Here is a 21,461-nt window from a genome sequence, read left to right as displayed (position 1 = left end):
CAATATATTAAGGTATTATACAGGAAAACTTTTATAACCACCACTTCCAACAATCTTTTTATTAATTTTTTTACCCAAGAAAAGACCACTATGAGTGATTGATGTATATTGACCACCACCCTGTTAATAAAATTTCTTGTCTTCCTCTTCTGTATGGTAAGCAAAAACATGCGCAAAAGTAAAGGTTTTTCACACATTGGATTTTACTAATACTAAGTGCTAGTAGAGGATGATCTGGTAGGAAAAAAATGAACTCTATTAAATATCTTTATAGCTTGAAACTGTATAAAATTTAGAAAAATATCATTGTAAAACAACTCCTTTAGTATGCATAAATTAATAAATAACATCACAGCAGTGGCGTAGCGAAAGGGGAGCAAGGGGGGGCATCATGCCCCGGGCGCTACTCACAGAGGGGCGCCAAATGGTCAGCAAAACAAAAAAAATTGTTGGATATTTTTTTTTTTATTATAATTTATTTCTGGAAAATATATTTTAAATTTAGTGCCAGTGAAATATAATGAATGTTAATTCGTAAATAAAAAGGAACACTAATCAAACTGTAATAATATATTCATAATAGAAATGACACGTCTTTTCTAATGACAGTGACTCGACCTGTGTCTGTCAGCACTTCCTTATAGCATCTACGCTGTGTGGTTACTTATATTATCTCCAAATATTTGAAGTGTACAAAGTACAAACATCAGTGTATAAAGTGTTTGTATGTTTGTACAGTGTACAAAGTACAAACATTCTTTCTTTCAGAACACTATTTATTTTTATTTCTATAAACGCAAAGTAGCATACGCTTGTTATTTTAAAACGATAACAATAACACTCTAATGTACTTATATGTACAGTGACGGAAAAAAGTATCCTGAAAATAACAACTAAAGGATTGTCGATTTTTTAATATAGATACTTCTCAGACACACAACAAATACAGCGTTTTGCTGTTTCTAGGAAAGGACACAAACGCCGTATTTTTTGTGTGCCTGAGAATTATCTGTTTCAAAAAATAAATGATTCTTTATTTGTTACTTTCCGGATACTTTTTTCCGTGACTGTACATATCCGTGACACTTGCGACAGGTTGTGGAATTCCGCTACAAATTACGTAAATACCCGAAATATTAACGCTTAAGTTATTTTGTGCCTGTATTTTTCAGTTTTGCGTCATTGTCATCGCGCTCTGCTTAGAATAAAAATGAAATGTTATAAGTTTAATGTTAGCATAAATTATAGTGTATATTTCACTGTGTTACTACCTTTCAAGTTCAAGGCATTCTTGGTTAGTAATAAAACAAATAAGATTACTTACTACATCTACTCGACGATTCTATTATTCAGTGAATAGGGTATGAAAAAATTTGTTAACAGTGCTCAATTAAACAAAGAGCTCTTAATTTACCGTAAATATGGCTTATCTGGAAGACAACCTAAAACCAGCAACTTTTTTGTACGCTTGTCAAAACTATCACATTAATAAGACGTCTCTTAAAGCTAATTTTAACAACCTACCATAGTTTAATTTTAAATTTAACTAAAAAGGATAGTTTATCAACTCTGTAGAAAATTAAGATAAAACTACCGAAAAACACTTACGGCTTGGAAAGAAACAGAACGAAGATTAATAAGTAGAACGGGAATTGATGCATCATTAGAAGCAAACATTCAGTCTTAAAAAGAACAGTGGCGAAATATATTACATGGCCGCGTAGAGGAAGATTTTGTATAATTAAATACCTCATGCAAAGAATATTAGCTTGCATGAGGTATTTAATTATACAAAATCTTTCTCTACGTGGCCATGCTGAAAAACTAGCACTTCAAGATGGTATGAATGTAGGAAACCTATTATCTTTACTTAGACTTGTAGATCAGTTTGATACGCTACTAGCAAATTATCTTAAACATGCCACAGAAACTCTAAAAACTGTCTCATATTTGTCACCACAGATTCAAAATGAATTCATCCATCTTCTGGCATCTACAGTTCGAAATCAACAAAACAATGCTTTAACAAAGACTGTCAAACATGAATCTGAAACACGATGGAGAGCCAGAATACAAGCGGTTAACGTTATCATCCATGGGCTAACGATTATAGTAGAACTATAAGGAAAATTCGCAGAGGACACTACCACTATAAGTGACACCAGAAGTGAAGCTACAATTCTGTTGCAAAATATACTAACTTTTAGTTTCATAACTTTAATTCATTTCTGATATGAAATCTTAAGGAGGAATGATCGTGTGGAGCTCAGATTACAAGATCCTAGAATGAATTTTAGAGAAGCGTTCCATGATCTTGAATCATTAGCGACTGAACTAGCCGAAATTCGAGACAAGCTCTGTGAAGAGGCAATAGAAAAAGCGAAGTCTCTTTGTGAAAAATAGGATATTGATGCAACAATACGTGTAAGAAGACGCCGCAAAATGCCCGGAGAATTGGCTAGAGATGTCGGTCTTTCCGCAGAAAGTGAAATTTCTCGCGTTATGAAAAGTGTTCTTGATCGTATCCAACAAGAAATATGTACACAATTAAGTGACCTTAATTTCAAATTTGGATTTCTACTAGATGTTGAAAATTTATTAATGTTGATAACGACATTGAATTATTTTTTTTTAAAATTTGGGTGAATTTTATAATACAGATTTCAATGGAATAGAACTCTTTATCGAAGTATGTGACTGCAAAATGTTACTCCGCAGTAGAAAAGAAATTGAACTTAAAACTCCATTAAAATCTCTTACTTTTATGAACCCGTATGGAGAAGATGTTTTTCCAAACCTGAGAGTGGCACTTCAAATACTCCTGACTATCTCAGTATCAATTGCCAGCTGAGAATGGTCATTCAGCAAATTAAAATTAATTTTGACATATCTACGATAAACGATGGGACAAGATCGCCTAAGTGACCTAGTATTTTTAAGTGTGGAAAGAGAAGAATTTGAAATGATCAATTTTGATATTGATAAATTTGCTTCATCAAAAGCGGAAAATTTATACATAGTAATTAGTTTTATTAATGTATTATAATCATATTATTAAATATATGTATTTCCTTAGAGATAATAAATATTTACTTTTTTATTGTTTTAAAAATGCGTATTTTTAAAATATTTCTTTATAAATATGTAAAATAAATAATAGGTATCTTTTGAACTAATTCTAGATGATCATATACATTTCAAAATCTAGCCATGTTTTCTCAACTAGATTTTTTGTCTCAAATTTAATGACTAGCTTGAGCCTATGACTTTATTTATTTATTACTTTGCGAGTATATTTTACTTATGGGGCGCTAAAAAGGTATTGTGCCCCGGGCGCGAGTTAAGCTCTCTACGGCACTGCATCACAGTATCTTTAATGTTCTATTTTCTTTATAAATACAAAATGCGATTATCAATTTAAAATATTGTTGGGTTTATCGTTTTATAAATGTTAACAATTCTAGAAGCAACTACCTCTCTTAATGATTGATTTCTTGTTTAACAAAGGGTGGCTGCTCCCCAGAAATTTCATTGTATACTGGCATTTTGAGTAGGATCTATTAGAATAATCTCTTAAATAATCTATTATAATAATTTTCAAAATTGCAATCTTGATAACTTTTTTCTTCCCCCTGCTAAATGTCTTAAAAATGATTAACATTTATAATTTCTTTACTTGGTTTTAACATAGTTAAATTTTAATCAATTCATTCTAATTCGTTTTATTTGTTTTAGAGGCAACAGGAAAGACTTCGACAATTAGAAGAATTCCAGAGGAGAGACGCAGAAACGAAACAAAAACTCAAAAATAGTAGAGCTGTTGAAAGCAGACCTCAAACAAGTGAAAATGTAAAAAATTAAATTATGCATGATAGTTTCCCCCCCCCCCCTTAACTTGTAAGTGACCAAGAGAATACCCAGAGCTTAGTTAATATTTAAAAAACTTGAAATTAGACCTGCTTTTCAGCGTGATACCATGTTCTTAATAATAAAATAATATTTAATATTTTTTAAATAATCTGAATTTAATTGCTCTTCAATATTTCTACTACAGTAGAGGATTGAAGTTATTAAAATGACCCTTGTTACTTAGACCAAGACAGACCTTATAATAACAAAACAAAAAAAAGATGCTATACAAAAAAAAAATATAATTAATGAATCCTGATTGAAATTTTGACAAAACTATGCTATGATTTGAAGTAGAGTAGGATTATTAACAGTTTCAAAATAATTGATAATAATGCATGTGTGGCTGAGAAAGATAAAAATTCAGAAATGAGTTTTATCTTCTTTTTTTTCCAATTCAATAAAAAGAAAATTTCCGTTCTTTCTGAATTCCCGAATAATTTTTTTACACTTTTTTCAATTTATGAGAGCATGAATTAAAATTACATTCGTGTAATTTGTATCACAGTTTGTATTCTTGCAACTTAAAAATTGCACACCAAAATTCGTATTTCCAAAAATTTGCACTTCATTCACATATTGGAATTTAAATGCATGCAATTTAAAATTACGAACTGTGATTCATGTTCACACAAATTAACAATCACTCATCGAGATTCATATTCAAACAATTAAAAAAGAATCTTGCACAAGCTTTACATTTGTGTTCACATGATTAAAAGTCACGCAGCCCAATTTGTATTCACATAATTTAGAATCACACATCGCAATTTATTCTCACGCAATTCAAAATTGCACATTGTAATCAGCATTCAAGCGATTTATTACAAATCACAGTAAAATTTTGATTTACTGAAAATCATTAGTAGTTAAGTGAAAAAACTATCTTCCATTCCTTTCTTAAAATAAACATTGTTTTCATTGAGTTTGACATTTTATGTATAAAGTTTTTTTTAAAAAGGGTTTTCAATGTGGTTTAAATTAAAGCTTCTGATATAATATTTAAAATGTGAAAGATAAAACTTAACATCTTAGTTATTATAATGAAATTGAATTTATTTTAGGAAAATATTGATGTGATTAAAATTCCTCTTTCACTTTTTTATCATAAATTATAAATTTTATCTTTTTTCTCATCAGCAGCATTTACTTAAAATTTTCATTTTTTCCCCATTAAAGGTACAGCTGAAAGAATAAAAGAAAGAAAAATAGCTGAAAAAGTTTTAAAATCATTAAAGCACGGCTGCAAAATTTACTGCACTTCAGAAGTTTCCCCTGGTTTCTGTATATTAAAAAAAAGTTTTCTTTTTTTAAAAATTACATTCAAAACATAAATTTCTAATTTAAATTTGAATAAAATTTGTGTGGAGTTGGTAAATTAAATAGTTAGATACACTTTAGTGAATTAAAACTTTGACATCTATTTGTCTTTGTAAAAGATCCTTCCGAAGATTGTTTTCCATATTTTAGATTTCATTGCAGATAAATAGAAGTGTGGAAAATCGAAAGTCTTCACCTCCAATACCTGCAGTCCGTTCTAAAATTATCTTTGAAAGAGTTACTTCACCTGAAGTATTGAGGGAAGGTAAGTGATTATTTTCAGTCATTGCACTATAAATCATAAATTGGTATTATGGTAAATTCAGCTTTTGAAGGAAATATGTTATCTATCAAAAAAATACCTCTATTATGTTTTACTTAATCAAAAATAAAAATACTTATCATATATCATTTGGCAGTATAAAATGCAAAATAATGCACTAAGTTATTAGATTATTGTATTAAAATTTTGTATTTTTCTCTTAAATAACTGGCAGTTGTGAAAAGAGAAAGAAACAGTACATTCTAACCTTTTATAGCCTGAAGTTTTAATTTGAAGAAAATAAATATTTATGATCTTCATTCTATGTTCCTTCGAAATATTTTTTTTATTATTGAAATTTTTTTTTCTTAAATAGCTCAAAAATTATCTGGAATTTTTTTAAAGTTTATTAAAAATACTGCATTCCTACTAATAAACCAGGAGTATCAAATTTTTTTTAAACCTGTTTATTAACTAGAGGTAGGGCGACTTCTACAAAAGGATAACAAATACAGACAATTGTAAAATTTCTAAGGACATTGATGCAATAAAATTTAAATAGATTGAGGTTTGCTTAGTACATTTGCAGTTTAGAAACAACTGGACTAACACATAAGATTTTCAAACATAAACTAATTGTTAGGAGTGGTTGAGAACATCCAAAACTTCAATGTTTTGATCCCATTAATACAAATTTTAAAACAAGCAGGATATGGATCAGGGAATATATGGCTACAAAATGAACTGTGTGGAATAATATTCTAGGGAAGGCCAAGGCCCACCTGGGGTTGTAATGATAATCGAAATGTAATTTAATTAGTTGCCTTTTGACTTTTCAGGGTGCTTGTCTTTTTTCTAGTAAGCACAGGTGATCCTTACGTAATTTTTTTTTTAATATTACTTCTTTTTATTTGCTTGTTAGTCTAATTTTGGTTTTGCACCTGACTCTGTAATATTGGTTGATTTCATTGCACAGTAGCTTTTGTTGCAGTATAACTGAATCTGACTCTTGTGTCATTAAAAGTAATATTCAATCAGTATATACCCCTACCTAATTTGCTTTACTTGAATAAAGTTCTTTTAATTTTAAGTAGATGTGCATGAAAAGTTAGGGTTTTAAGTTGAGTTTTATAATAAACGCTACTTAGTTTGTAGTTATTCATTTTGAAAAATTGTACAGCCAAATAAACATTAAGTATTTAGACACAAGTAAATTTAATTATTTATTCACATATTTTTGTTAACAAAACAAAATAGACACCCCCCCTCCAAAAAAAAAGAAACGAATATGGAATAAACTTGCCTTTATTTAACAGAAAAATATCAAAACTTTTAATGCATTTGTAACTATTGAAAATTATTTTAAAAAACATCTAGTCTTTGGAAGTTCTAGAGTCATTATTTAAATTGAAGTAAGTTGAATAATAACACTTCTAGCAGCTTTTTGATAAAGCTACTAAGTACTAGTTTTTAAATTAAGGCATTATAGACAATAGCAAAAAAAAAATTTTTTTTTTTAGTATACCTCAAAATAAAATTAATTTCTTTTTTCATGAAGAGAAATAAATACATTACCTCTATTAGTAAACTATCTAATTATAATTGATTGCTCTTTTTGTTATTAAAAATAATTCAGCTTATGTACTAACTAGTTTTACAGTATTTTTTAGATATTTTCTGAACTTAGAGTAAGAAAGAATAACTAAATTTTTATTTATTTATCTTTTTTTATGAATTCAGTTCCTCCTGTGAAACCTGAAAATGTATTTAGCTCTTTGGCAGAAATAAGAAAGAAGATAATGCAAGATCGGCAAAATTCAAACAGAGCTATTAAGGTAAGTTAGTTTCATTTATTTCTGAATATTGGCACTATGTCACAAACTTTAATTTTTTTAAGGAAATCAGTTGAGTCATTCTTTTAGATATCCTCTTAGATTTTGTACTATTACCTTAATTTTGTAAAATATAGACGTGCGTTCTTTATCTCAGATACACAGATTTAATAATAAATGGTTATGAATATTGTCTTTTCAATAATAAAAGAAATTTTTAAAAAGGCCATTATTTAAAAAAGATTGATATAATTTAAACTTTTTTCCATTTAATTCTACCCAACATCTTAGTTTAGGGACATCAGAAAATAGTCGTATATAGTAGAGTGTAAGTAATAGTAGTCTAGAACATGGTTGGCATGGTTTAAACCATGGTTTTTTCCCAAAAAACTGGTTGTGTTTTGGTTTTTGGGAAAAAACCAAAAAATGGTTTTTTGGTTTTTCCCCAAAAAACCTGGTTTTTTGCCAACCCTAGTCTGGAACTTGTAAATAGGACTAAGCATCTGAACTCACAGGATCAACTATATTATACAGAATGATGAAGCAATGATTAAGCTTTTAATGTAACATTGGCAAATTCAATCATTTCTAGGGATTCAATTAAAAAAAAATATGTTTAAGTAATATATTTGCAGTGTTAGAAAAAAATTTATAAGATTTATATCTCCAAAAGAAATGGGTATAACTGTGTAGGCATGTTTAAGTAAGTGTGTTCTTAATATAATTTTCTTCATACTTTTATGTCTTTATTTTATAAAAAAATTAGTTAGGAGCTTTCTGACAACTCAAATATTTTCATAAGTTCTGATTTAGGTTTTATGATATGATTATTTTAAGGGAATAATTTGCTATTAAATATAATTTATTCCTTCATCCAATTTTGTAATGCTCCATGACTTTCATTTATTTTTCTTTTATTGTGAACAAAATTTAAATAAGATGCTTTTTTTGAAGACATAGTTATATGTAATGTAATGTATTATCATAGTAATGTATAATCACAGTTACTAAATGGCACCATTAAAAATAGGCTTTTTACTAGTAAATGCAAAAATATTGATTAATTAAAGTTTGTTTAATTAGGGGACTTATGAGGTGATGAATCGGCGCACTGTACATGATGACGAAGAGGATGAGTATGATAGGAGATGAACCTTTGAGTAATTTCAGGTATAACGGAAGAAATATTATCTTGTACAATAACATTCTTTTTTTTCCCTCAAAGAAAACGGAATCCATATGTAGTATATAAAACTAAGAGAATATTTTATGCATTATTTAGGAATAAACCCTTTATTTTCAAAAATGATATTGATGCACAGATTTTTATAAGAAAAACATTTTATAGAAACAGAATGACTCAAATTTTAAATAGCTATATCATTAGTAAACTCTAAATAGCAATGAAATCACAAAATCTTGTAAATTCTAGCAGCAAAAACACTTGAAGAGTAAAAAGTGTCTTTAATCTGGATGTTTAGTATTTTTCCTGCAAGAAATGTACCACTAAATGTCTTGTAATTTTCCTGAAAATGTGTCATATCAAAGTTGTGCTACCAGAATCATTCACAGAAAACTGATATCAGACTGCTTTATTGGTAACTGCTGAACAAGATAATCTAAGTTATAAACTTATTTGTTTTCTTAACTTATGGATATTAAATCATATTTTTTGAAAAATATATTTTCTGCATACTGACATTAAGGATCATCAAATTAATTGGATATCCAAAAACTATGGAATACAATTCAAGGTACCAAAATTTTATCGAACTTTGAACTTATGTGAATGTACTTATGAAACTTATGTACTCCCAAACCAAAAACGGCTTAAAAAAGAATACCAAAAAAAAAAAAAAAAANTTTGCTTTCTTAAAAAAAAAAAAAAAATCAAATATTTTTTGCAATTGTTTAATTTTATTATTATTTAAGTTATACTATTTCAATTTTGTAGAGCTTTGAAAAATTATGAAACTTGTAACATATAAGTTCAATTCATTTTCTATAAATATTTTATTTAAAACTTGTCTACAACTAGGTACCCATCCACCTTTGTTATTCATGTTTTATGTTTTACTGTACCTTTAAGTTCATTAAGAATTCAATATATTCTAACCTGATACTAAATTGAATGCACCTCTTTAATTTTTTTAAAAATAAAATAAAAAGTTAGTTGTTGAACCATAATTATTTTTTGTAATTTTAGAACCTAAAAATGAAGCACATTTGAAAAAAAAATTGCTCAATTCAAAGAAAGAAGATTGGGAAATCAGAATTTTTGTAATATTTTAAATTTTCATGTATATATTTTTATACATTTTGCATCATATCTATTTTAGTACTCACTTTATTTGTAAATATTTTTGAAGCGCTGCACTAAATGAAAATTGCATTTTTTATGCTAATCAAATATTTTAAAATTTGTTATTCAAATAATAAAAAGATAATTCTCATTCTTATATTGTAAAAACTGAAAAAAAAATTTTTTTTTGTACTTATTAATATGTATAGTATAATTTTTGTAATTCATATCTATATCATGTTAATGCAGAGTATACTGAATTATTATTGTTGAGTATATGACTCTATAACGGAAATTTTCATTTGCCATATCTTGTGATATATTTAATTTATGTGTAAGTTAATCAAGCACTTTTATAATTAAAGTAAAAAGGTTTCAATGTCTACAAAACTTTATATACCTTTACATTAAAAAATGATTGTTTTCAATAATTTAATTTTTTATTGCAATATTTTGTTATATTATCATTATTTTATAAGATTACCATTCTTTGTCATAATTATATTTCAGCTAAATTAACTGTAAACTTGCTAGTTAATAATTCAGCAAATAAAATTAGCTTGGACATCAAAAATGTATATACTTAAAAAAAAATTTATATATTAATTTTAGGGTGAAAGTGTAAATAACTATTGTTTCAGAAATTTCTATTATTTCATTTAAAATTCTTTACTCTGCTTTATAAGGAAGTACTTTGCTTTATAAGAAAGTACTGCTTTATAAGAAAGTACTAAAAAAGAACTAATACGTATAAAATGCTGAAAATTTGAAAAAATTATTATAATTAATTTTTTTAAAAATAAATTTGATTTTTAAGTATTTATTTAGACAATTTAATAACACATCTGTAAATTATTATTAACTTACCTTAGTACATGATCTGAAATATTTCAGAAATTAGGAATTATTGGGATTTTTTATAATCAATGAAAGAAAATAAGATTAAATATTTAATTTAAACCCATACTGATTTAGATTGTTCTTGAGTTTGAATATAAAAACTGTGTGTTCGTTCTTAAATTTACAATTTGTAATCAGTCAAAAACATTAATTTTAGATAGGTGTAACATATTTTTAAATTGCATACCATTATAAGTTTTTTACAAAAATTACATATATTTTTGATCTAATTCTAAAATAGATAAAAATTGAAGATTTTGCTCTTCCAAAAAAATTAAACTTTGAAAGAGATTATTTTAAATGGAATAATAATTTTTTTTTTTTCATCTTCATAAAATGACTTCATATTAGAATTTTACTTCATTTTGTAATATTATTTCAAAGGATTTATTTTAGTAATATTTCAAAATTTAAATTAAAACATGAGAATTCTTGATTAATCCCTTCAGGGCCAATGAATGGAGAAAGTAACACTTCTCTAGATACACACGTTTCAAGTTTATACATACAAAAGAGTACTGATTTGGGAATACAGAATTGAGGTACCATCTGTGTGATCCTGGTCCGTTAGAGGCAGAAAGACTCGTTTTGTATATGCTACTGTGGCAGTGGGCAGTGAGAGGAGAATTGTGCAATCACAGTCTTTAAAAGAGTTTAACCAGATGAGGGAGAGACACTGACAAAATTCAGTTGAAATAGTAGCTATATATTAATTCTTTTAACTAACATTGACATGGTAAATGAGTTTTTAGAAAGTGGCTTTGATATTTGAATAAGCTACTTTTCCCGGTGATTTAAAAAGTAATAAAGATCTTCTGAAAGTTCAATTTTAACTTATAACTTAAGGCAAATTTTTATCTCTTAATGAGTTAAATAAAATTTTAATAATCAAAATAATGTAATTCTTCTTCTACTTCCTCCCACCAATTATATGGCATCTTAAAATGATCTCAGTAAAAATCAGAGTGCTTTACTGAGGCTGGAATGTGTTAGCTAAGTACGAAACATAGTTCTGATTTTTATATTTCAGTATATGTTTACAATTATTGAATATGTTTATTGCTGCATTTTTTTATCCCTATGTGAAAGTTTATAATTTTACTATGCATCACTAGAGAATTGTTTTGGGTACTGGTCACTTCAAACTGTTGTGTGTTGCAAGTAATAGCTGTTAGATAGTTATGGTATAATTTATTTTATCATTTGTGTTATTGAGGTTTATGCAATGCAAAGAAGGTAGTTTCTATGTAGAATAATAATTTGGTGGTTAAAATTGATTACTAACATATCAATTCTGCATTGTGAGAATTTTGCTTTTATGTCAGTTTCACATTTGTATAAATACATATTTTTATCAAATCTTACAATTGCTACACTATTTTAATATATATAATTAAAATGGTATTTAAAAGAGTTTTTTGCTATTTTCATCTGTAAAAAAAATTAATAAATAAAATTATTTTGTCAATTTAATTTGTATTCATTACTTTGAAAAATTCTTTTATTTCAAGAAATATTTTAAGCAAGAAATTCAGAAGTGAAAATTTAAAAAAAACTAAGTACTTATATTTATTTTGCTTCAATTTAATTAGATAATAGAAGCAACACAAATGAAAGATTCTATAAAGTTACTCCTAAATAACTAAATAACTTTTTCTTATTGTTCAAGAGAGCATTTTTTTTTTAAAAAAAAAACACCAAGGTTTACATATTGGCAATATTTTTCTGTCTATTCTGTTATCTATTTTAGAAATTTATTGAAACTTTATTTGATTAATATGCATGATTCGGATTTGTCTCTAGAACTCTCAAGATTTGCAATTTAGAATGTGAAATTCTTAGAATGCGAGATGAGACCAAAAGTTATTTAATATAATAACAAAATAAGTATAACTTAAGATAATTATCAAAGTTAGCTAATTTTTCCCTTTACTGGATATAACTTTTTCTAATCAACAGTAAAAGTGTTTTAAAAAAAAACAAATTTATTCAATAAAAACACTATAAATAGAAGAACACAATGAACAAGAGAATACGTTATAAGGTTTTTACAAAGTTTTCAATATTGTATGAGTTGTAGGGATTTCTTCAATTTCATCTTCTTCTGATGAAGAAATATCACTGTCACATAGCAGGGTAAATATAGGTGCATTTGGAACAATTTTCTAGAAAACAATTTTGAAATGCTTAATATAAACATGGATAATTAATTTCAATATGTAATTGCTAGAATAATCTTAAGTTATTTTGAATCTTTTGGAATATACTATCCAATATGTGAAATGAGAAGTTTCTGCTTTTGTGCAAGCATAGAAATTGTATCTGCATTTTGAATTAACCCTTATAGAACAAAATGGCATTAGTAATATCTTTAAGAGGATTGTATTATGCTTTTTTTTTGCAGCTAATAATAATTTTTTTAAAAAATTGATTTTCCGAAGAATCTGAAGTATCTTTTTTGTTTGATGAATTTAACTAAAATTTTTAAGTATATTTTTGAATTTTCCCATAAACTTTGTTTTGCTTACAAATGTCTGAAAAATAATTTTTTTATAAAAAGATGTATAGAACAAAACTTTTAATAATGTTATCAAATACAATAAACATCAAAAGAAGCTAAAAAATATTAAATATATTTGCGTTAGCAATTTATATTTCTCCCACAAGCTTTATTATTAATAGCAAAATAAAATTAAAATGGGATAGCATTCAAACATTTTTTTTAGTTTAGATTAAAATATGTAAAATGAACTCCCATTCTCACGAGTCCATAGCCCTACCAACCAAGCTATCGCGGCAAATTATTAGTTTATTTTATAACAGTCATTGAACAGCCCATCCAATTTCGAGTTAGAGACTACTAATGTTCAACTCTCTAGCCTTGTAATTTTTAACCCAATCCAGAAGACAAGAGAACTCTAGGATCAAGTATTGGAAGAAATTTTTGCCTTTGTGGAGGACATTTTGATTGAAACCCGCATTTCAGTTACATGGAGAGGAAAATCACGAAAGCCTCCCACGGTTAGTCTGACAGCAAGGGGACTCTAACCCATGATACGTCTACCACTTAGGAGTACAGTTATAGGTGTAAGCCGGGTGTGGTATTCATGTCGACCAGCCATCACTGGGATTCGAACTCGGTGCACCTCATTCGAAGACGAATGCTCTGTCCCTTGAGTTCATCTTCATTGAGTAATAACTCTGCGGAGGTACCAATTTTATTGATTTGCTTAAAATTAGCCATCTTTGAAATGAAAGTGGCAATTCAATCGTAATTTTTTCTCTTAATCTGCAATGATTCGTGAGAATCAACCAGGAGGGTTAGTGAGCAAAATGAACAGGGGGCGGAGCCTTCTAGTTTTTTAATTAATAGTTAAATTGATAGTTTTTAACATGCATAGTTTTAAAAAAAAGTAAGAAAACATTTTTCAGTATTAAGAAATAATAATTAAAAACTAGCATCAGCTAGAATAGAACCCACGATCTCACAGTTTTGTGTTAGATTTCATAATCATCAGTCCCAAATATACACAGTTGCCTTGTGGATACATTTTTTTTTCTTTAAATTTAATAAATTAAATTAAGTAGTTTGGATACTTGACATTCTTGATTTTGTGGAAAATGTCCAGATATGTTCTTTATGTAAATCTTTTAGACACATGCTCTTTTTCCTTCAATTTTGGGAATTTTTTTTTATTTATTTTTTTTTTAAGAATTTGTAGTGTCAAAATAGAAGGCCCTCTGAAAAACACATCTGTTTGCATGCGGCAATACAGTACCTTTTATGAAATGTGGTACTGACCGCACTGAGAAAAGAAAGTATAGTCAAAACTATTAGAATATAGTGAAATTTACGATATTTATGGAAGCACCAAAAAACAGGGTAGTTTTTTTCCGTAACGATTTGGTTATGATTTCTCATGAAATTAACATATTAAAAATATAGTTTTTTACCATCCTGTTTGGTAGGTATTTTGGTATAATGATACCTTAAAGAAGCAGTTCCAAACTGTGTTCTATGGAACTTGAGGGTTTCAGGGAGAGTTAAAGAGGTTTCGCGAATTAGTACTTTTTATAACCAGGAATGAATACTTTTATAACTTCTAGTTAGTAGTACTTTTTATAATCTCTGATAATATTTAAATCCAACCTGTAAATCATATCTTATATAACCTTTCGATTTCCTTTATTAACTTATTTGAAGTAAAATACCAATTAAATAGAAATGGCATTTTTTAAATGAAAATATATTTCTAAAAACAATATGTTGAATGTTGAACAAATTAGGAGAAGAATAAGCATTTGTTAAATATTACATTAGTATTTCATACCGAACTTTTTAAATAAAAATAGTTTTTTTTTTTTTTTTTTGAATAAAAATGATTTCCAAATTACCATTTTTAACGTTTATAACAAGTATCTTCAGTTCATTTAGAAGTAAACCATAATTCGGCTTATCATAATCATTTTCAGCTTATGTATACAGGGTGATTCTAAAAAGAGGGGCAAAATTTTAGGAGGTGATAGTACACACCCAAGCAAACAATTTTTATCAAAGAATGCATGGTCGAAAACAAAACTCAAAGGTGCTGGGGCATTTGGAAAGTTGTTTGATGCAAAAGTGAAAGCTCCATTCCTGTTGCGAGTTACTGCGCTGCGTTACTTGTCGCCAAGCTTTCGGCTGCTGCAGGGAAAGTTCGTGATATGCCTGGTGTGTTTCAGAATGTTCGCCAATCTTTCCTTCGCCGTTGTACTGCGTGCATAGCCGCTGCCGGCCACTGTTTTGAACACTTATTGTAATCACATGCCATTAAATTTGCTTTTATAACTTAACTTCATCGTTCTTTGTGTGTTTTTGCCTCATATAAGAACATAAACTTTGACGCCCTCTAGCGGTTTTGCGTTTTGTTTTCGACCATGCATTCTTTGATAAAAATTGTTTGCTTGGGTGTGTACTATCACTTCCTAAAATTTGCCCATCTTTTTAGAATCACCCTGTATACACCAAAAATAAATTCAAAACTAGACTATATATAGCACAAGGACTGCAACTTTAACTGTCAGATATAAAACCTTATTTAAGATTGTTAATGATAAAACGATGAAAAATATTCATTCCTCCATATATTTTTAAAAAAATAGTCTGTTTTTAGGTTATAACGTTCGCAATTTTACCTTAATAAACTTTAATCATAATGTCGGGGTTCCGCCGATAGAAGACTGATTATTTAGGGTTCTGTAGAGGGAAGCCTAAATAATAATTGGAAGTCGCTGATTAGAGCATGGCATAATAATCACTAATTTGGTTAATTTTATTTTTTAGTTTTGCATTTTTATTAAATGTGTGGTAATAAGAACTAATTAATAATTTTAAAAACCAGAATTTTCGAAAAACTTGCAATGCGAACAGAAAAACTACCAAATGAATGGTTTCAATACCATGTATTTTGTTTTTGTTACCAAAATTGTTTTTTTAATCTTCATTAGATCTTCATTATTTTTGCATTCTTTTTAATTGTTTTAAGTACATTTGTTAAATTTTTGAGCAAGAATAAAAATTATCATTACTTATGTAAATTTTCGGCCTATATTTTTAAGGATTTATTAAAAGGTCTATTAAACATCAGAGAGAATAAAAGCGATACGGTTTTGAAGTTTCAGTTTTTCTCTTGATGGTGTACAGTGGCTATGATGTGAAAGAGCAAACTCCCCGCCCTGCACAGGCATCCAGCCAAAACAAACATTCAATATATCAATGGAGCACACTAAAGCTTTCTATCAATTAGCAATTAGTTTTAGATAATTACAATTACGGAATAATTATTTTTTATTATTGAATAAAAAGTTTTAAAAGACAAATATTTGTTAATGTTTAATATTTAATCAAGGAAAAAACATAACCCATATTGAAATCTAACAAATAGTTCCTGATAAATTTTGTGACAAAAAAAATAAATAAATAAAAGCCTGATAAATTTCTAGATTTTAGAAACAACACCTTCTAGTTTTACTATTCAATCAAATTGGTTTCGATGTCTTTCATCCCACCTGTCTCACTAGTGATTCAGCATATTTCGATATCATTTTTGTTTTGTTCTTCTTATTTAATATTAATTTGTTTGCGACAGTTATTTTTTTACTACTTTTTTCCGAGAAGTTTAAAAATATAATATTGAGGACATTAACTAAAATTAAATGCATGTTTTTTTTCTTTCTTTTTTTGTATGCATCTTTTACTTAATCATCCTTACACTCACAAGCAACTGTCTGCTCTAAATACTGTGATAATATAAAATGAGATAGCAAAACAAAACGTGGAGTTATTTAAATATGTGTTCAAAATATTAATTAATTTTTTTTTAATTGAAAATTTCAGTCATTTTTTAGGTATTAAAAACTGCAGCATATCACATGAAAGTATTAAATATATCATTTTTACAATAAAGTAAAATAATAAAGAATTCTGATCCTTAGGAGCAGATATAAATAGTCTCATGATCGAGTGATGGGGCATAATTACCTTTTAAACAAGTCAAAAAACTTGTTTACTCTTTAAACTAAAAATTTGCATATTTTTAAATAATTTATTAATACTCAAATTGTTTAAAAGATATGACAACGAAATTATTTTATTTTATCCAATCATTTATTTATATTTTCGCATTTATTTCTTTTAATTTATTTTTATTTTATTAATTTAAATGCACACGTTTAAAATAAAAACAAAGCTGTCAAAATTTCATATATAGTTTCGACTTACAATTTTAAGAAGTTGTTTCGACTTTGATTTAAAAATTTAAAAGCCTTATTAATTAAAAAATTTAGAAGCCTTATTAACTTTAAACACATAATAACAAAGAAAATCAATGAGTTAAAAATAGAAACAAATATGATCAGTAAACAATAAAATCATTAGCTAACTAAATGAATTAATTTTGTATACGAAATATAATATTACAAATTAAACATATTTCATATTTAGGGGAAACATGGAAAGTTTGTTCATACAGGAGGTTTAAAAAATTTATTTTTCTCATGTGTTTAGCTGATGATCATTTGATTTCAATGCTCTATCAAACAAAATCATAAGTTGTTTCTGTCTATTAGCAGTAAGTAAAATTAAAATAAAATGAAATATGTTATCTCAATTTCATCCAGAATGGACCAAATCAAGAAAAAAAAAATTGAGACCTCCCGTAATGACTAACACAATAAACCACATTCACCCTTTAGCGCAACTAATGTTCGTCCATTGATTTGTTATGGAGGACTTTGCGACTCGATAGATTTAACGTGCTTCGACCCACGAACTTTCGGATATGGGCCCGCACTCTACCAACCTAACCAGGCTATCTCGGCCTAGTTTTTTTTGTGTTATAACTATATATTTTAAAACTATACATAAAATATATAGTTTTTTTAAAAAAATATATAGTCACGGCTCTTTTGTTATTTTTAATTTGCAACATTAATTATTAAAAGTATCTTGCAGAAAGATATTAGCGCTAGAGTGTTTTGTCGCAGATAGCTCGAAAAAATTCTGCCACTGGGATATAAAGCATATTTAAAATTTTTCCGTAGAATGTTTTTTTGAAATTTTTTTTGGGGTATATGTTTTTATCATTATTTTAAAGTCTATGAGTTTTAAAAAGTCTGAAAAAAGTTATAGTTCTTTTTTTTTAGTTTTAAGTACACATTGAGGAACTTTTTTTATCAATAGGAAGAAAATATTTTTCCTACTGTGCATATAACTATGATTTTCTCTCTTTTATTTGTTAATTCTTTTAAGGTGCTAAAAATTTTTTTAAAAATTTTTTTTGTTGGAAAATTTGGCTACACAGCCTGTGTTGTGCAATCTTATTTTCTTAGCTATCCTCGTTTATTGGTCATTACACATGGTGCGTAGAGTTTTTAAAATGTGCTTTAAGGTGCTTATTTTCGATTTCCGTTCTTTAAAAGCCCTTAAAGGTGCTTTTTTTTATTGAGAGTTTTTAAAAGTGCTTAGTTTTCACTTTTCTTTCTTTACAATGTCGATTTTCGCCACGTATTATGCAAAAGCGTGGTTTTCGCATTGTTCTATTAAATGTCTTAATTCATTCAACCACAATCAATTTCTGCGCACCGTCGCTCCATAGCGCATGAAAGCGCCAATCATTTTACATGTTTGATGAAATACTTGCGGGAAATTGCTTGAAAATGTGCGTCTACTGAGCTGACTTTGGTGAGATTCTTGCACTCTCATGTGCAACTCTGCTGCATTTTGGAAGATGTTTTCCATTTTAGCATTTTAGGCTTCTTTTTCCACCTTCTGAAATTGAACTGAAAAATCTCTTGATCTTTTTATGATGGTTAATATAATCCAGAAAAGAGTTCTTAGTCAGAAACTAATTATGTTATCATGATCATCTAAAGTCTTTAAAAATTATTTTGCATTTTTTTAATGTATATAGCGCTTAAAAATATTTTCTGAGTGAAAGTGATTAAAAGGTGCTTATTTTTTGTTGAAGGATTTGACTACGCGCCTTGTTACATGCAGTTACAAAAATTACTTTTAATCCATCTTATTTTATTATAAGTTCACTTTAAAGTTCACTTTATTTCTTAACCATTGCTTCCCTAAGCACTTTTAAAATAATGCGGCCCACCTCATTGCCCTTTTTGAAAAAAATAAACCTTCATCCCATAAAAACACTTGTTCACATTCTATTTTTAAAAAAAATTTATTAGCTGTTAATTAACTTAAATGGTTAAATTTTTATAATATTCTTCTTTTTTCTCATACCGGTATATTAATAAAATTTTTAAGTGATTGAAATTTCTCTTTTTTAAAGAAATACTTGTTTCTTTCTTTTTTTCTTTTTTTAAAATTCACCTTCCAAAGTTCATTTTCCAATAATTTTCAGCATAGAATATAGAAAGAATTTTTTAAGCTGTTTATCAAAAGAAAACTTTTTTAGTTTCCTCTCTTCAAAAAAAAAAAAAAAAAAAAAAAAAAAAAAAAAAAAAAAAAAAAAAANAAAAAAAAAAAAAAAAAGTATGCACTGAAATTGTCTCATAGCATGCCTTTAATTAATACTGATGAGCAAAAATTTTTTCTCTCATTTAGATAATGAGTGAAAATTACTTTTTGAAATAAATATTTAAAATAAAATGATGATAATTTAAAAATTGTTAAAAACTATGCACAGATTTAATCATATATATATTATTCATATTTTATATTATATCTATTTATATTATTATATATATTAATTTTTTTTTAATTATCCAAGTAATATGAATCCTGACGCAAACCTACATTAGGTATAATATGATATTTTAAATAAAAAAAAGTCTACTCTTTCTAAAGCTACTTGAAATCTCGTATAACTGTTAAAACCTTCATAATTATTATGGCTCTACCTACCTTAGTAAAATGTCTAGCGCTACGCTTATGGATATTATTAGGATTGAAAATCGTTCTACTCTAGCTAGTCAGAAAGCGGAGTTGCGTTTTCGATTTCATCATCAAGGACAGAAAAACGAGTTAATAAAAATGGAAAAAAATTCTAAATTATAAAGCAAACGATCGTTATATAAATTTGCAACCATCCTTAAAAATAAATCATTTATGAGCTTCCTGATTATTTGAACTGTAAAAAAATGTGACGTGAATGAAATTTAAATTGAATTTTTTAAACTTTCAGAATAAAAAAAATGGCAAGAGAAAAAAGAGAGCAAGGCATACATAGTAAGTTATGGTTTGTTTTTATTAAAATATTAGACATAATTTTTTGTTCCAAATAAGTTATTTTTATTATTTTATTTAATAACAGTAACGAAAATTAATCAGGCAAATTTCACATCTCCTAGAATTTAAAAGATGAACGCCTAAATTGATAAGAAAATGAATTTTAAAATCGTGAGGTCGTCATATTTATAAGAAAATGAATTTTAAAATCGTTTGGTTTTAAAATAGTTTTCGACTCTTTGAGAATTGTGCATTGATTTTTTTCTTCTTCCTAATTTTAGAAAAATGAAGAGATCCTTCTGGTGAGAATCACAAGTAAGTAAGCTTTTACTCTAATTTACACAGTTCTTCATAGAGTAACATGCGACTTAAAATCTTTATAGTCGAATATTATAACTTTTTTTGGTGAATATTATTAAAAATTACAGTTAAAATATTATTTTGCCTTGATGCTTTTATGCAAACCTTCTCAAATGCAGCACTTTCAATCATTTTTAATTAAATTTTTATATGTAACTTATTTATCGTTAAAACATTGATCGCACTGTTTACGCATACTAAAAATAAAATCAAGACTATCAAACTTTTTGAAATACTTCGAATTTTTTTTCTTCTGTTTATGGCATTAGCCGTATTTTTGAAAATACTCCAACGGATAAATAAAAAAAAAATATTTCACACTTTTTTTGTGAACTCTGTAAAAGAGTTAAATGTTTTGTTTACGACTTGTCTTCTTAACTTTATTTGCTCGTGGCGAGAACTTTTAAAGAAATTAACCACGAAGGAATCACCTCGAAAAATTGAGATTCTATCTCGATTTTTCTTGTAATATTGAATAGTTATCATATTAGTTTAAAAGTGGTTTGAAGGCATTTAAAAAGTGGACTAAATAAAAGGATACTTCTTTCCGATCATGGGGGGAGGGCAATGTTAAAATTTATTGAAACAATCATATTTCATCCATACTATATGAATCTATAAATTTCTAATCACATTTCGAATCACATTCAGTGTTGCCAGAACTTAAGATTAAAAAGTAGCGAATGGGAGCTCCAAAAGTAGCGGATTCGAACATTTTGTAGCCCAAAAATAAGTCATATATATATATATATACACATATATATATATATATATATACACATATATATACATATATATATACATATATATATACATATATATATACATATATATATACATATATAT

The 21,461-nt window shown here is 27.3% G+C and overlaps 2 protein-coding genes across 6 annotated transcripts in view; one reads left to right on the top strand and one right to left on the bottom strand.

The window, feature by feature from the left end:
* Window positions 1–9,658, top strand: part of LOC107454467 (centrosome and spindle pole associated protein 1) — a 43,769-nt gene extending 34,111 nt beyond the window's left edge. For all 4 annotated transcript variants that reach the window (XM_043041970.2, XM_043041965.2, XM_016071674.3 and 1 more), the window contains 5 exons: window positions 3,736–3,849; window positions 5,392–5,494; window positions 7,232–7,326; window positions 8,407–8,493; window positions 9,530–9,658. In XM_043041970.2, the coding sequence (XP_042897904.1) occupies window positions 3,736–3,849; window positions 5,392–5,494; window positions 7,232–7,326; window positions 8,407–8,475 (381 nt within the window). In that variant the 3' untranslated portion in view covers window positions 8,476–8,493; window positions 9,530–9,658. The remainder of the gene's footprint in view (window positions 1–3,735; window positions 3,850–5,391; window positions 5,495–7,231; window positions 7,327–8,406; window positions 8,494–9,529) is intronic.
* A 2,773-nt stretch (window positions 9,659–12,431) lies between these two features.
* The window catches only part of LOC107454460 (uncharacterized), a 40,832-nt gene continuing 31,802 nt past the window's right edge, over window positions 12,432–21,461 (bottom strand). For both annotated transcript variants that reach the window (XM_043041949.2, XM_043041955.2), the window contains exon 5: window positions 12,432–12,690. In XM_043041949.2, the coding sequence (XP_042897883.1) occupies window positions 12,574–12,690 (117 nt within the window). In that variant the 3' untranslated portion in view covers window positions 12,432–12,573. The remainder of the gene's footprint in view (window positions 12,691–21,461) is intronic.

The sequence above is a fragment of the Parasteatoda tepidariorum genome, chromosome 2 (assembly GCF_043381705.1).
Source record: "Parasteatoda tepidariorum isolate YZ-2023 chromosome 2, CAS_Ptep_4.0, whole genome shotgun sequence".
Classification (NCBI taxonomy): Eukaryota; Metazoa; Arthropoda; class Arachnida; order Araneae; family Theridiidae; genus Parasteatoda; species Parasteatoda tepidariorum.
This window is presented reverse-complemented; position numbering and strand designations above follow the sequence as displayed.